Here is a 16,873-nt window from a genome sequence, read left to right on the forward strand (position 1 = left end):
CCACTCGCCCGTCACCACGCGTGAGCGGCCAGCGCCACCAGCGTCCCTCCCCTGGCTGCCGGGGGCGGCGGCCGCAGCCCCTGCCGAGATTTTGGGGTACGGGGCTACCAGACTCGAGCACCGGCCGCGTCCTGGTGGCGCCTGTCCGTGTCGCTGTCCCCCGGCACGGCCGGGGCTGTCCCGCTGGGTGGGTGCGGCGCTCGGGGAAGCATCGCCCGTCGCGGGCCGGCAGCACCGGCCGTGCCCGGAGCAGCCAGCGCGGTGTCCCCGTGGCCCGCGGGCTCCAGGGCAACAAGGGACGGGATTGGACACCGCGCTCCAGGTGCTGAGCATCGCCCGTGGCCATCGGCGGCGAGAGGAGCTTGGCCAGAGCCGGGAATTTGGGATCACGCCCCAGCCCCGCTCCTGCTGGGAGCAGCGTTCCCCTGCAGGGATGGGGGCCCCGTCACCCGCGGGGGGACCCTCCCAAAGTACACCCCGCTCCCCCAGCCCTGGGGACAGCCGCCTTCAGGGCCAGGAGGGACATTTTGGAGCCTCTCACCAGCCCCACGGGTCTCCCAGTGGCAGGGATGCCGATGGAAGCGTTGGGAGGTGGTTACTGCTCCTGGGTGGAATTCCTGTCGGTTTTAATTCCCGCTCTGCCTCCCCCACCTCGCTGCCCTGACCCAGCCTGGGGGTGGCGGTGAGAACCCCATCTCACACCCTCGGCGTTGGCCGTGTCCCCCCCTCAAGGTGACACCGGTGTCAGGCCAGGAGCAGCTTGGTGGCATCTGCTGCGCGCCCAGGCTGTGCCCAGCGTCCTTCCAGCGGGCACAGCCCCCGTGCAGGGCACAGCGCGGGGCTGTGCCGTGATCCGCTGGATTCGCCAGCCGCAGTCAGGGTCTCCCAGCCCCCCGCCCCCTCCCCCACCCACCACATGCCACACGGGTGCAGCCACGGATTTTTTAAATCTTTTTTTCTTTTTTTTTTTTCCCAAAGATTGGGAGCCTGTCGTTGATTTTGGCTGCACTAAATGGAGCTGTGTGGGTCGGGGTCAAATTGTCCCGGTGGGGGAGCAGAGCACCCTCAACCCAACCCCCCCTGGGGAGCTCTGCAGCCGGGGAGCCGAATCCAGAGGAAATCGGAGGGAAATTTACCCATTTCCCCGAGCAGGGCTGGTGGCCACGCCGGGCTGCGAGCCCCCGCCCGGGCTGGGGGGTCCAAGCGGGGCAGAGTCACCCGGAGCTTGGGACCCGGGGGGATGTCACAATGTCACAGCACTCCCTCCCCTCGTGCCAGCGCGGGGGGACGCGGGGACACAGCAGCCCGGGGGGGGGGGAGGGGGGGGGGCCGAGGGGCGGCCCCGGCGGCGGGGGGAGAGGGGGGGCGGCGGGCGGGGCCGGCGCTGGGTCCCCCCCGCGCCGAGCGGGGGCCGGGCCGGGCGGGAGCGGCGGCGCTGGGCGGGCGGCGGCGGCGGCGGCTCGGCCCCGGGTGCCCCAGGGCCGCCTGGAGCCGGAGGCTTCCCCGCGGCTCCTGCCGAGCGCGGAGCATCCTTCCCCCGGCAGCGGGGCTGGCACCGGCACCGGCACCGGCACCGGCATCACCGTCGGCACCGGCGCTGACACCGGAATCAGCATCAACAGCGGCACCGGCATCGCCCCCGGCACCGACATCCCATCGCCCCCGGCACCGACATCCCATCGCCCCCGGCCCCGGCAGCAGCATCACCTTCGGTGTCACCATCACCAGCGGCCTCGGCACCGGTACCGGGATCGCTGCTGGCACCAGGTGAGCGGCTGCTGGGCGCAGGTGACGCGGTGGCACCGAGGCCCTGGGCCACCGCGGAGGGTGCCCCGGGCTCACCGGGGCGAGGGACCAGGCGCCCGCCCCGGGGATTGGTGCCCACCCTGGACTGGGTGCCCACCCTGGGAAGGAGGTGCCCACCCCGGGCACCTCCCTGGGAAGGTGGAGAGGCCGGGGGTCAGGGGATGGTGGTGGCCTCGGGGACAGATGGGTTTTTGGGGGGGCGAAAGTTGGCAGCAGCTGCGGTGGGGTGCCTCTCGAAGGCTTGGGGTGTCTGTGCCCACCCTCCCCAGGGGCAGGGGGCTCAGGGGAGGATGTGGGGGAGCAGTGCTGAGGCACCGAGCAAGGTGGGCATTCAGATCAACCCCCATGGCGGCACCCCTGGCGCGCCCTGGCACCCACCCCCTGCATGTCCCGGGTCACCGCTGCCCCCTCCACATTTCCCCCTGCCCCGTCCTCCTCCCAGCTACCGCTTCTACCCCCACCCCCAGCTCCAGCCCTCCGCTTCCCGGGTTGGAGCTTCCCAGACGGTTTGGGCCCGGGGAGCTGCGGGGGTCCCCAGGCACGGGGAGTCCCCCCAGGGCTGAGCACCCCCCGTGCAGGGGACACGCTCCCGCGGTGTTTCCTCCCGGGAGGAAAGGGCTTCCCCCAGGGACAGCCCCTCCTCCCTGCCTTCGGGGCATCGTTTTGGCAGATTGCCCCTGCAGATGCTTGGATCGCGTCCCTTTGGTCCCCGGAGCTGGCTGCTGTCCCCTGGCTGGGTGGCAGTGCCACCGCGGAGGTGGCAGAGGCAGGATGTCCCGTGCTCACCCCGAAAGCTCCCAGCCCGTGACCTTGGGGTGTCCACCAAGGGACACCTCAGTCCTCGCTGTCACAAAAGGACACAGCCCTGCCACTGTCCCCCTGTCCTCACCCTTCACCTGCTCAGCACCATCTCCCCCCAGAAAGCAGGAGATGGGAAGGGGAGGGGTGGTGGCAGAGCCAGATTCTCACTTCTTTAAATTGAGGGGATCCCAGCATTTCTCCCCGGACTGGCATGCTGGGAGGCAGAGTGGGGGTGCTCTTGGGGAGGCCCTGGGGTTTGGTTCTGAGGAGACCTTGGGCTTCAGCTCCTGGGGCAGCTGGAGGAGCTCTGCTGGGTGCTCCAGACCTTGGGGGACCTGGCACCATGAACAGGATGGGGACCCTGGCCCTGCTCTGCCTTTGGCACCTGGAATGGGCAATTCCAGCTCCCTTGGCTCCTGGAACGGGCAATTCCAGCTCCTGGAACAGCCAATTCCAGCTCCCTTGGCTCTTGCAATGAACAATTCCAGCTCCTGGCTCAGCCCTGGGCCATTGGAAGCGGCTCTGCTCCATCCCGGATTTCCAGCCGTGCCCCTGATCCCAGAGCACCTGCACGGATTTCTTCCCTCCTTGGCTGTTGGTCCCCTCCCTGCCGGCTTCCCAGGGGCTGGGGGTTTGTCACAGGCTGGTGGTGACAGCTGGAGGATCCTGATGGTGCTCCCACCAGATGGAAACATCTGGATCACCTCCACGCAAGGCCTCACTGCCCGGTGGGGGCTGCTGCCTCAGGGCTGGGTGTCCTGGAAGTTTTCCAGCTCCCCCTCGGCTGAGCTGCAGTGGGAAGGATCCGCCGGCACCCCGGGGCTGGGGGAAGCCATGCCCGGGGCTCCCCGGAGAGCCAGAGCTCCCAGGGAAGCCTCATCTGCCTCTGCTCCCCGGAATTCTGGGTGCCTGCACTTATCCCAGTGCTCTGGCCGGGCTGGGAGCCCCCTCCACTCCCATTCCCAGCTGCACCAGGGTCCTCTCCAGTGGCAGATGGAGGAGAAGGAGCTCGTGCAGGGAGATGAGGCTCCCGTGGTGCACGAGCTCCGGTGTCACCCAGCCCGTGGCACTCCCTGGGATGTGCTTGGTGGCACCCAGCTGGCACCCCGTGGCAGCCCACAGCTCCCTGGGTTTCCCCTGGCACCAATCCCCGGTGCCACCCACGGCTCCACAGCCAGGAGAACCGAGGGTGTCCCCGTCCCTGGGTCGTGTCAGTCAGCCCCACCCGGGATGCTCAGGCTGGAGCAGAGGTAGAAAACCCTTTGGGGAGGAGGGAGCCTGAACCTGGCGAGGAATGGAACTTCTGTGGATGTGGGTGACACGTTCATTATGCAAAATTACCTGGTTTTATTATGCAAAATTACAGTTTGTGGCGTGTCGGAGCAGGGAACTGAGGGTTCTGCTGGGAGCTCCATTACCTAGGGCTCAATCACCCTAATTACCCTCATTAGATCCCTTCCTTCCCCACGGAGCTGCTGTTGACTCCCCTGACTCCCAGAACGGAGCTGGGCTATCCAGGCTGGGCTATCCAGGCTGGGTTATCCAGGTTATCCAGGCTGGGCTATCCAGGCTGGGTTATCCAGGCTATCCAGGCTGGGCTATCCAGGTGCCAGCTCCATCTCGTGGGGCTGGGGGTGGCTCCCATCCCCCTCATGCCAAAGGGGCCGTGGTGTTTCCCCCTTGGACTCAAAAAGGACCCGGATGCAGCCGATGGGGCTGAGGAATGTGGGGAAGGGAGGCTCACCCAGCTCCTTTGTAGGGTCCCTGATGGGCACCCAAACTCCCCAGTAGGAATTCCTGTGCTCCTCCCACCACTCCAGCTGATTACCTTTAATCAGTTAATTAAAGGGAATTAACTGATGTGGGTGGAGGATGGAATAGGAATAGCTCTGGAACAGGTCACGGCCTACAGGCTGGAGAACACCTGGCTGGGGTGGCTGGAGCAGCTTCCATTCCTCCCTGGGATGGGGTGGGGTCCTTCCCTTCCCTTCCCTTCCCTTCCCTTCCCTTCCCTTCCCTTCCCTTCCCTTCCCTTCCCTTCCCTTCCCTTCCCTTCCCTTCCCTTCCCTTCCCTTCCCTTCCCTTCCCTTCCCTTCCCCTCCCCTCCCAAGCCACTGTGGGGTGAGTGTCTCTCCCTGCTGGTGCCAGGTTGGATCCCAGAGCTGTCCCCTTCCCCTGGCACTGGGAAGTCAGGGCTGCCAGCCCTGGGGATTAGCCGTGTTCCCACAGGGAATAGCCATGGCTGGCGGTTTCTGGGTGCTTTTCACACCCCTGGTGCTGCAGAGGGGACCCTCCTGCTGTCCCTGAGCCGCTGTCCCGCCCGTGCTTTACCCAGCACACGGATCAGAGCTGGCCAGGGAGCTGATCCCTGCCCCAGGGATGCCCTCCTGCCAGGCAGCTCCATCCCTGCCAGCAGCAGCATTCCCAGAGCCCCGAGTGCCTCCTGGCAGAGGGAGCTCGCCCCTCGCAGCCTCCACAAACCCTGCTCCACGTGCTGGGAAAAGCCAGCAATCCTCGTTATGGGCACAAAGTGATGGAAACGTTCCCCAGGGGAGAGCTGGGATCCCAGGGGAGAGCAGGAGGGGTGGGAAGCAGGGATGTGTGCTGGGCTGGGAGCCTCAGAGGATGGGGAAGAGCAGCTGGGATTTGGCCATTCCCTCTCTGGGCGCCGTGGGCAGCACAGCTGAGGTTCTCCAGGTTTTCCATGCCCTCTCCTGGAGGTTTGGGATGCAGGATGAAGCCCTGCAGTGTCAGCCCATGTCCTCGTGCCTCTGCCCGCTGAGCCTTTGGTGCTTTGCTCTCTAATTAGAGCAGCTCAGGCCTGTCCAGGGCTGGAATCCGGGTGCTCCAGAGGGAATCACACACCCAGGTTTGCCCGGTGCTTTCAGCATCTTTCCAGGATGCACCACGCACTGCTCCCAGGGGAAAAACACCTCGATTTTATCCCAGTGTGGACTCGTAGGAGATGCTGAGCTCAGCAGGGTTGTGCCAGGATTAAACTGCTGAGTCCTCTGGAGCGCTGCCCCCCGGCCCAATCCAGGCCTGCGGGATCCAGAGGGGATTTTCTCTGGGGTCACTGCCCCATGGGCAAGCCAAGCCCTGATGTGGGATGTGGTGTGAGCACCCCCAGGTCTGGAAGCACCTGGGTTTGGGTTGGCACAATTTGGGTTTGCTCAGGGAAATTTAGGATTGGATGTCTGGGAGCACAAGAGCTGGGTTCACTGCAAGCAGGACTTGTGTTTCCAGCGTTAAAAACCAAAGGGACAGTTTCTACAAAGAGCCTGAAATCCCTTCTGGACAGACTCAGCTTGGATTTTAGGCACAGCTGAACTCTGCCATCATCTCCCTGAGTGACAGAGAAATAACAGAGCCTCTGCTCCTGCCGCGGCTCCATTCCGCGGATGGCAGCAGCAAACCCCTCCTCCCGTGCACATCGCCCTGCTGGAAGCCGGGAATTGCAGGCAATGGAGATTGCCAGTGTCCCATTTCAGAGCCCTTCCTTCTCCTTGCCTTCAACAGGAATTTGGGTCTCAGCGTCCCACAAGCCCAGCTGAGCCCGTGAAGAGAAGGGTTTATGCTCTGCCTGGGCTGGTATTAGCTGGGACGCAGCTCAGGTTTTGTGTGGAAATAAAAATTCTGAGTCCTACAGCTGAAAAAAAAAAAAAAAAAAACCACACTAAAAAAGTGAGTCAAAGAATCCCTGGTTGGAAAGGACCTTAAAGCTCATCCAGTGCCACCCTGCCATGGCAGGGACACCTCCCACTGTCCCAGGTGCTCCCAGCCCCAATTCCAGCCTGGCCTTGGGCACTGCCAGGGATGCAGGGGCAGCCCCGGCTGCTCTGGGCAGTGAGACCCTAAATTGTGCAAAAGGAAGCAGAGGATGAAGGCTGATCTTTAAAAGGATCCCTGGGATCCAGGGAGATGTCTGGGTGGAATAATTCAGGATTTGAGTGTGAGCAAGGATGAGACTGAGCCTAAAGCTGGTCCTGCCCATCTGCAGGGCAGCGATGGGGACCAGGCAGGAAGCAGGGGAAGGGATGTGAGGGTGATGGAGGGGACAAAGAAACCCTTCAGCATTTCCCAAATCCATGGGTGAGACAATCCAAGCACAAACAGGAGTGGTGGAGAAGAGGGAAAGCTGGTCTGGATGTGAGGATGAGTGTGCAAGAGCAGGAGGAAGGTCAGAGCTCAAGGCAGGACACGACGGGAAGGGGCTTAGAGGGTGATGGGGATTCCTCTGGAAGTGGAATTATCCCAGCAAGGAGGATCTGCTGCTCCACAGAGAGGGAAGGAGTGGGAGCCACTTGTCCGAAGCCTTTGGAACAGGGGCTTTGCTGGGAAGGGAATCCTAGGGAAGAGCCAACCCTGTGGGTACCGAGAGGTGCCAGAGCTTTGGGGAGCTGCTTAGAAATCCCACTGGAAGAATTCCCCAGAGCTTTGGGAAAGAGCCAGGGAGGAAAAGAGCCAGAGGAAAATTGGGGAAAAACCAGTGGGAGAGCTTGCTGGTGCTCCAAGCAGGATGCAGGTTCACTTGCATCCCTGCACTCACTTGACCCTGGCCCATCACTCCAAAGGTGCCCAGCAAGATCCGAGCTGGCCCAAATTCCTGCCTGGCCCACCTGGAATCCTGGGGATTTAGGGATGAAAATGCCAGGCCATGGTTGGAGAAGTTCTGCTACCCAGGGCAGGCAGGGGGGTGCCAGCATCCCATGGGAATGGGTCCTGGAAGCTGCATCCCTACCAGGAGGGATCATCCTCTGCAGACACTTCCTCGTGTGGAAAAAAAACCTGTTCCAAAAGTCATTCTGCACCTCCATGCTCAATATTCCTGCCCCAGCCCACATTCCTGCAGCTTTTTCCCCCTTTCCCAGCAGTTCAGGACAGTATTTATCCCCCTCCTTCCCTCTCCCTGGGATCCTGGAGCTGTCCCTGGGCAGGTGACACAGACTGTTCCCACCTGGCTCAGCATCCCCGGGGCTCCAGCAGCCACTCCCCTGGAGAGGAGCGGAACCTGCTGCCTCCCCAGGAGAGCTCCCGGCTCTCCAGATTTTATCCTGTGTTTAATTATTGCCATCTGCTGCTCCCGGCTCCCGGGCTGCTCAGGCTGTCTGGTGGCTGTCGGGCTCTGGTTAAGCCAACCCCATTGGATTTCCCTCCCGTGTGGACTCCTGGCTCATTTTCCTGGGTGATGCTCCCGTTCCCTTCTGACCTGGGGCATCACTTTCCTTCCCATTCCACTCCATTTTACAGTTTCATCTCGCTAAATCCTTCCCATTTTTCATCGTGTTCATCAGCGTTGAAGGGCTGCTGGTGGATTTTTGGAGGGTTGGTTCCAAGCTGCAGCATTCCCATAAAATGTTGAATTAAACGAGCAGGAGGAGCCCCCAGAGAGAGAAAGCCAAGATCATTAAATGCCCCAAACCCCCTTCCAGAGGAGCTCATGACCCCTAACAGCTCAGAAGCTGGAGAAGCAAATCCTTGTGGTTAAATGAATCCTCAAGATTCCTGTAACACTTCCCAGGTCCTACATTCCTGGAGCATTCCTGATTTGTTGTCTCAGGTGGGGGGAATGTGTTTGGCAAAGCTGTGGTGTGTCCGTGGTGGTTCCCGGGCTCCAGGTGCAGTTTGGGGTCCCTGCCACCCCCAGCAACCCCAGAAAGTTGTGTCGGAGGGGACACGCCGATGCTGAGGGCATCACGGATGTGTTTGACCCTGACCTGGGTTCCTTTGACTGCCCCACCCCCAGGTGGGTCTCACCTTTCTCTGCCTCTTCAGCACCTTGCTCCCCTCCTCCAGGGCTCTGCTATTCCCAGGGAACCTGGCCAAGGAACACATCCCAGTCCATCTCCTCCCTCCACCTCTCCCAGCACCTTCCCTGCCCATCTCCAGCAGGGATTAAGGTTTATTTCTGCCCTTCCCTCCTCTATCCCATTAGGGGCATTAAAGCAGGAGCCAGCGGCCCCGAGGACCTCCCATGTGACTCCAGGAGCTTTTTTAGGCTGAGACCACGTTAAGCCACCAAAACTGTCCCTGCTTAGAGGGGAAAATCCTCGCTCACCGCGTTTATCCGGTGGGATTTGCCCCGTTTGGGCTGGAACTGCCTGTGGGACCTGGAGGTGCTGGCATGGGGCAGGTGTTGGTGGCTTGGACATTGTCCCCGGGGGTGCAGGGACAGCATGATGGGCTCCTGGCACACACCTGTGACAATGCACACACCTGTGACACTGCACACACCTGTGACACTGCACACACCCGAGACAATGCACACACCTGTGACAGTGCACAATGTGTGACACTGCACAACGTGTGACAATGCACAAGGTGTAACACTGCACACACCTGTGACAATGCACACACCTGTGACACTGCACACACCTGTGACACTGCACACACCTGTGACAGTGCACACACCCGTGACACTGCACACACTTGTGACACTGCACACACCTGTGACACTGCACGCACCTGTGACACTGCACACACCCGAGACAATGCACACACCTGTGACAATGCACACACCTGTGGCAGTGCACACACATGTGGCAGTGCACACACATGTGACAATGCACACACCTGTGACACTGCACACACCTGTGACACTGCCCACACCTGTGACACTGCACAACGTGTAACACTGCACACACCTGTGACAATGCACACACCTGTGACACTGCACAATGTGTGACACTGCACACACCTGTGACACTGCACACACATGTGACAGTGCACACACCTGTGACACTGCACACACATGTGACACTGCACAACGTGTGACACTGCACAACGTGTGACACTGCACACACCTGTGACAATGCACACACCTGTGACACTGCACACACATGTGACACTGCACAACGTGTGACACTGCACAATGTGTGACACTGCACACACCTGTGACAATGCACACACCTGTGACACTGCACACACCTGTGACACTGCACACACCTGTGACAGTTCACACCTGTGGCACTGCACACACCTGTGACACTGCACACACCTGTGACACTGCACACACATATGTGACAGTTCACACCTGTGGCACTGCACACACCTGTGACACTGCACACACATATGTGACAGTTCACACCTGTGGCACTGCACACACCTGTGACACTGCACACACATATGTGACAGTTCACACCTGTGGCACTGCACACACCTGTGACCGTTCACACCTGTGGCACTGCCCACACCGGTGCTGGAGCAGTGCAGGTGGCTCCGGAGGGCAATGGCCATGCAGGTGTACGGGGAACCTTTGTCCCCACCCCTGCCTTTGTCACCACCAGCCCGGCCCCGTGCCTCAGTTTCCCCCCTGAGCAGCACCCAGGTCCTGCCCCTCATGGTACAGCCACCCCAGCACTGATCACTAATTAACGAATCACTAATCACCTCCCGGGTTAATCATTTATTTCTCCCCCTCCCCGCAGCTGTGCTCACCCCTCCCGTGCACACAGAGCCTGCGCCCAAGGACCTTGGCTCGTCCTCCCTGCAGTGATTCCCAGCAGGGATTCCCAGTGACTCCCAGTGACTCCCAGGGATTCCCAGTGACTCCCAGTGACTCCCAGCACTGATTGCCAGCAGGAATTCCCAGCGGGACACCGGTGAGTTCACACTGCCACCACCTTGGGGACACCAGTCCCAGCGTTGCCACCAACGTGTGGCCCAGAGGCGATGGGGCTGCTGGGGCGGTGGTCTGAGGTCCCTGTGCTCTGTGGGGGGTGGAGGGGATTTGGGGGGTGGAGGGCCCCTTGTCCCTGCCAACATGTGCCACCCCTGTGCCACCCCTTTGTCACCCTTGTGCCACCCCTGTGCCACTCCCACCTCCCATGGCAAAAGCCCGAAGTGTTTCCAGAGCTGAGCAAACACCTCGAGAAGGTCCCAGCAGCACATCCAGGGCAACTGGATGGCTCCATGCCAGTTGGATTTTCCTGGTTCCGGCGGCTTCCCAGGAGTGTCCCCACACACCCAGGGCACCCCAGCACTGCTGCTGCCTGCCTGGCTCAGCAAGAGCCACTCTCCAAGGGACACAGTGATGTCCCCAGGTTGGGGACTCCACGCGGTTCCCTGGCAGTGCTGGCTCAGCCTCCCTCCCTGTTACCTCTGCATCCCCATCCCTGCATCCATCCATCATCCATCCCTCATCCATCCATCCATCCACCAATCCATCCTTCCATCCATCCATCCATCCATCCATCCATCATCCATCCTTCCATCCATCCATCCATCCATCCATCCATCCATCCATCCATCCATCATCCATCCATCCATCCATCATCATCCATCCATCCATCCATCCATCCATCCATCCATCCATCCATCCATCCATCCATCATCCATCCATCATCCATCCATCCATCATCCATCCATCCATCCATCATCCATCCATCCATCCATCCATCCATCCATCATCCATCATCCATCCATCATCCATCCATCATCCATCCATCCATCATCATCCATCCATCCATCCATCCATCCATCCATCCATCCATCATCCATCCATTCATCCATCCATCCATCATCATCCATCATCCATCCATCCATCCATCCATCCATCCATCCATCCATCCATCCATCCATCATCCATCATCCATCATCCATCCATCCATCCATCCATCCATCCATCCATCCATCATCATCCATCCATCCATCCATCCATCCATCCATCCATTCATCCATCCATCCATCCATCATCCATCCATCCATCCATCGATCCATCCATCCATCCATCCATCCATCCATCATCCATCCATCCATCATCCATCATCCATCCATCCATCCATCCATCCATCCATCCATCCATCCATCCATCATCCATCATCCATCCATCATCCATCCATCCATCCATCCATCCATCATCCATCCATCCATCCATCGATCCATCCATCCATCCATCATCCATCCATCCATCCATCGATCCATCCATCCATCCATCATCCATCCATCCATCCATCCATCCATCCATCCATCCATCCATCCATCATCCATCCATCATCCATCCATCCATCCATCATCCATCCATCCATCCATCCATCATCCATCATCCATCCATCATCCATCATCCATCATCCATCATCATCCATCCATCATCCATCCATCCATCCATCATGCATCCATCATCCATCCATCATCCATCCATCCATCCATCCATCCATCATCATCCATCCATCATCCATCCATCATCCATCCATCCATCATCCATCCATCCATCATCCATCCATCATCATCCATCCATCCATCATCCATCCATCCATCATCCATCATCCATCCATCATCCATCCATCCATCATCCATCCATCCATCATCCATCATCCATCCATCATCCATCCATCCATCCATCATCCATCCATCAATCATTCATCCATCCACCCCCATCCATCCATCATCCATCCATCCATCCATCCATCATCCATCCATCCATCCATCCATCCATCCATCCATCCATCATCCATCCATCCATCATCCATCCATCATCCATCCATCCATCATCCATCCATCATCCATCCATCATCCATCCATCCATCATCCATCATCCATCCATCATCCATCCATCATCCATCCATCCATCCATCCATCCATCATCATCCATCCATCATCCATCCATCATCCATCCATCCATCATCCATCCATCCATCCATCCATCAATCCATCCATCCATCCATCCATCATCCATCATCTGTCCGTCCATCCATCATCCATCCATCCATCATCCATCCATCCATCCATCCATCCATCAATCCATCCATCCATCCATCCATCCATCCATCCATCCATCATCATCCATCCATCCATCATCCATCCATCCATCATCCATCAATCCATCCATCCATCATCCATCCATCCATCCATCCATCCATCCATCATCCATCCATCCATCCATCATTCATCCATCCACCCCCATCCATCCATCCGTCATCCACCCATCCCATGACGCGGCTCAGGGTGCTCTGGGTGCTCCCATGTGGACACAGTCTGTTGTCCCCCCAGACTCTCTCCCCTCCCTTTCCCCCGGGCCCATTGCTGACCCCCTGCTCTGCCTCCCCCAGGTCAGAGCCCGAGGGGACCCAGCCAGGAGGGATCCCTGTCCCCCGTGGTGTCCGTCCCTCACCTGGGCACGGGGCAGACGCGGTGCCAGGCCAGGCTGGAGGGTGCCCGGTAAGGCTGCCGGGGGTGGGGGGGTCGGTGGGACTCCCCTCCCTCCAGGCTGCAGTGACCAGCAGAGACCAGAGCACCCGGAGGTGCCCGGGTGGCCGTGGCGAGTCCAGGGGCAGCGGGGTGGCCCTGCCTTTGCTCCTGTCAGCAGAGGGAGTGCAGGGGGGAGAAGAGGGCACCAGAGCGCCCAGCCCCGAGCAGAGCCGGGGCCCTTTAGCTCGCTGTGCTCCGGGGGTGACAGAGGGGACATCTCTCCCCAGGGTTAGCATGACCGAGGTGGAACCCGTGCTGGACTTCGCATCCTCCGGCAGGACGGGCCGGCGCAATGCCCTGCCCGACATCCTGGGCTCGCCCGCCGGCGTCAGCCCCGCCGACCTGCCCCTCAAACTGGCCGAGATGTCCCTGAGCGCAGGTGGGTGACCCGGAGGAGGGGGGAGGATGTGGAGAGAGCAGGGACAGGGGGTCCCGTGTTCATCCCCTGCTTAGGGACAAGGACCCTGAGGGGCTGGAGCGAGTCCAGGGAAGGGAACAGAGCTGGGAAGGGTCTGGAGCCCCAGGAGGGGCTGAGGGAGCTGGGAAGGGGCTCAGCCTGGAGAAAAGGAGCCTCAGGGGGGACCTTGTGGCTGTGCACAGCTCCTGCCAGGAGGGGACAGCCGGGGGGGTCGGGCTCTGCTCCAGGGAACAGGGACAGGAGGAGAGGGAACGGCCATGGGAGGTCCAGGTTGGATATGGGGGAAAATTTCCCCATGGAAAGGGTGCTCAGGCATTGGAACTGCCCAGGGAGGTTTGGAGTGCCCATCCCTGGATGGGGCCTGGTCACTGGGCTGGGGACAAGGCGGGCATCGGGCACAGGTTTGACTCCATGCTCTTGGAGCACTTTTCCAGCCTCAGTGATTCTGTGATTCCATGCTCTGACCCCTCTCCCCGTCTCTCCTGGCAGGCAGTGCCCAGGACATGCAGTCGCCCTCAGCGGAGGTGCCCTCCCCGCAGCCCCCCAGCCCCGAGCTGAAGGACACGTCCTAACCCCGCCCGGGGGGACATTTGTGACCGGCGGAGGAAGGAGGAGGCTGTGGAGGACCAGCCCAGCTTTCCTGGCACAGCCGGAGTCCGCTGGGATTTCCTCGGTGCTGCCGCAGCGAGACCCTGGAGCGTCCCCCCGGCCATGGGGGAGCAGTGCGTGGCGGGGACACGGAGGGGACATGGAGGGGACCTGCCGTGACCGAGGGGCGATTCCCACCCACGCCCTGGGCCAGGACTCGCGGGGGGAGGGCATGTTTTGGCCTCCCCGGGGGGAGGAATATTTTTCTTCTGGGGCATTTGGCGGAGCCGAGCGCGGGGGGGGTCCCGGGGGGGCCCTCCTGGCCGCAGGAGCAGCCACGGGTGTTTCTTGCTGAGTGTGGTGTTCACTGTGATGTTTTTGGGTACCACCTCGTCTCCTGGCCTTTCTTCTGGGTGACTCAGGAGCCACTCCCAAGTTTTGGGGGGGTGAGGTGGGAAAACACAACCCGAGAGCCCCCCAGCCCTTAAGGAAAGCTCCCGGGTTGCCAGCACGTCTCTGAGGGATCCCACTGAGGAGCAGAGCACCCCAGCGTGGTCCCCGCTCCCGGGGATGGGGGTGCTGGTGAGTTTGGGGGTGGGGAGCAGGGCGATGCTCTTTGGAGCACCCCCAGCCCCCCGAGCCAGGTCACCCACTGTCCCCACGCCGGATCCTCTCCCGCAGCCCCGGGCGGGGCCAGCCGGGTCCTGCGGCGTTTGGGGATGCGGGGGACACGGAGTGGGGCTTTCCCAGGCTCTGGCCGTGCTCCTCAAATCCTCTGCTTCTGCCAGAGGGCGGGATGGGACCCTCCTGCCCGGGCACTGGAGGCTCCTCTGCCGGCTCTGGGCGTCGCTGGCCACTGGCCGGAGCCGGGCAGGATGATCGGGCGTGGAGCTGGACTCATCCCATCCCATCCCATCCCATCCCCATCCCATCCCATCCCATCCCATCCCATCCCATCCCATCCCACCCCATCCCTCCATCCCATCCCGTCCCGGACCGTCACCTATAGCTGTCGCTGTGGGACCAGCAAAGGAATCCCGCAGCCCAGGTCCCCTCTGGCCACCGCCCGCGGACCAGGAGAGCCGTGCGGGGCCACAGGCGGGGCCACCGTCCCCAGCACCCCATGGCGCTGGCACCTCGGCGTGGAGGGCAGTCCTGGAGGGGAGGGTGTGAGTGGACCCGTGCAGGAGCACCCCCGTGTGTGGGCATCCGTGTGCATGGGCACCTGCGGGCGTGGGCACCCACTTACACGGGCATTCGTGGGCATGGCAGCCCGTGTGCACGGGCACCCCTGTGCGTGTCATTTACGTTGTCATGGGCTCCCATGCGTGCGTGCATCCATGTGCAGGGCCATGGGCACCCCCACACACTGGCATCGCTGTGTGGGGGCACCTGTGTGCTCATGGGCACTCGTTTATGTGGGCATTCACGGGCATGGAGTCCCGTGTGTGGGGGCATCCACGGGCACCCATGTGCACGGGCATCCGTGTGTGTGTGTGCATCCGTGTGTGTGTGCATCCGTGTGTGTGTGTGTGCATCCGTGTGTGTGTGTGTGCATCCGTGTGTGTGTGTGTGCATCCGTGTGTGTGTGTGTGTGCAGGGACACATCCGTGTGTGTGTGTGCATCCGTGTGTGTGTGCATCCGTGTGTGTGTGTGTGCATCCATGTGTGTGTGTGTGCATCCATTTGTGTGTGTATGCAGGGACACATCTGTGTGTGTGTGTGCATCCATGTGTGTGTGTGTGTGTGTGTGTGTGCATCCATGTGCATATGCTGGGGTGTCCCTGTCAGTGGGAGTCCCTATATTGGGGTGCCTCTATATTGGGGTGTCCCTGTCAGTGGGTGTCCCTATATTGGGGTGTCCCTGTGCTGGGGTGTCCCTGTCAGTGGGTGTCCCTATATTGGGGTGTCCCTATACTGGGGTGTCCCTGTGCTGGGGTGTCCCTGTCAGTGGGTGTCCCTGTCAGTGGGTGTCCCTATATTGGGGTGTCCCTGTGCTGGGGTGTCCCTGTCAGTGGGTGTCCCTATATTGGGGTGTCCCTATATTGGGGTGTCCCTGTGCTGGGGTGTCTCTGTCAGTGGGTGTCCCTATATTGGGGTGTCCCTATATTGGGGTGCCCCTATATTGGGGTGTCCCTGTCAGTGGGTGTCCCTATATTGGGGTGTCCCTATATTGGGGTGTCCCTGTCAGTGGGTGTCCCTATACTGGGGTGTCCCTGTGCTGGGGTGTCTCTGTCAGTGGGTGTCCCTATATTGGGGTGCCCCTATATTGGGGTGTCCCTGTGCTGGGGTGTCCCTGTGCCAGGGCAGCTGTTCCTGTCCAAGCCCCCGTCTCACGGTGCCGTTGTGGAAAGGGGACAGGACTGTGCGGGTTTGGGACACGCAGGTGAGGGGACAGAGGACAGTCCGTGCCCTCTGTGTCCCCCCAGGCCATGGGGGCTCTGTCTCCCTGGGGAATGAATTGTCCTTGTGACCCTGGCAAGCAGAGTGTCCCAGTGTCCCAGGCGGGACAGGGGACACCCATCCCACGGGACGGCTCCTGTGCCCCCAGGGCACGAGGTGAGGGGTCCCGCTCGGTGGCAGTGTCAGCAGGAGGACGCTGAACACGAGCTCCGGCTATTTTTGGGTGTCTGCGGTGTCACCCAGAGGCCAGGGACAGGGAGAAAGTGTCCCCGGTCCCTCATGGCCCTGCTGCCTTTGACCCCCAAGTCCCCAAGACAAGGGGACACGCTGCAGCCGCGGGGCTCGGGGACACCTGAGCCCCCAGCTGGGTCCCTCCGCGACCCGGGGGTGGGGGCAGGAGTGGGCACCGTCCCCTGGGGTCCAGGGGACACCGAATCCCACGGCCAGGGGTGACCTCAGCCACGCTGGGAAGGGGCTGGGGATGCGCTGGAGCCCAAAGCACGGGGAGATGGGGGGCACCTGCTGGGGTCCCACAGCCCCGTGCCCGTGCTTGTCCCCAGCGTCCCCCCGGCACCCAAAGCACCACTGGGGGCACACGCGTGTGTCCCCACGCACACAGGGAGGGGACAGGGTCACACACACGTGCCCACACACACAGGCACACCGAGCGGG

At 61.1% G+C, this 16,873-nt stretch overlaps 1 protein-coding gene across 2 annotated transcripts; it reads left to right on the forward strand.

The window, feature by feature from the left end:
* The first annotated feature begins 1,429 nt into the window (after positions 1 to 1,429).
* On the forward strand, positions 1,430 to 14,100 carry LOC128799942 (cAMP-dependent protein kinase inhibitor beta-like). 2 transcript variants are annotated; one of them, XM_053964814.1, is made up of 5 exons: positions 1,430 to 1,767; positions 10,035 to 10,208; positions 12,654 to 12,762; positions 13,020 to 13,171; positions 13,700 to 14,100. In XM_053964814.1, exons 4-5 carry the CDS (start codon positions 13,027 to 13,029, stop codon positions 13,780 to 13,782), a joined length of 228 nt encoding a protein of 75 aa, XP_053820789.1. In that variant the 5' UTR covers positions 1,430 to 1,767; positions 10,035 to 10,208; positions 12,654 to 12,762; positions 13,020 to 13,026; the 3' UTR covers positions 13,783 to 14,100. The 2 variants fall into 2 exon arrangements, with proteins under 2 accessions (XP_053820789.1, XP_053820790.1); XM_053964815.1 differs by lacking the exon at positions 12,654 to 12,762.
* The last annotated feature ends 2,773 nt before the right edge of the window (positions 14,101 to 16,873 follow it).

This window comes from Vidua chalybeata, chromosome 25, assembly GCF_026979565.1.
Source record: "Vidua chalybeata isolate OUT-0048 chromosome 25, bVidCha1 merged haplotype, whole genome shotgun sequence".
Classification (NCBI taxonomy): Eukaryota; Metazoa; Chordata; class Aves; order Passeriformes; family Viduidae; genus Vidua; species Vidua chalybeata.

What these genes read in the sequence shown, in the direction of transcription:
- LOC128799942 (XM_053964814.1), top strand. Translation starts at nt 13,027, where the DNA reads ATGACCGAGGTGGAACCCGTGCTGGACTTCGCATCCTCCGGCAGGACG. An exon ending in CGAGATGTCCCTGAGCGCAG is followed by an intron (nt 13,172 to 13,699) that starts GTGGGTGACCCG and finishes CTCTCCTGGCAG; the next exon opens with GCAGTGCCCAGGACATGCAG.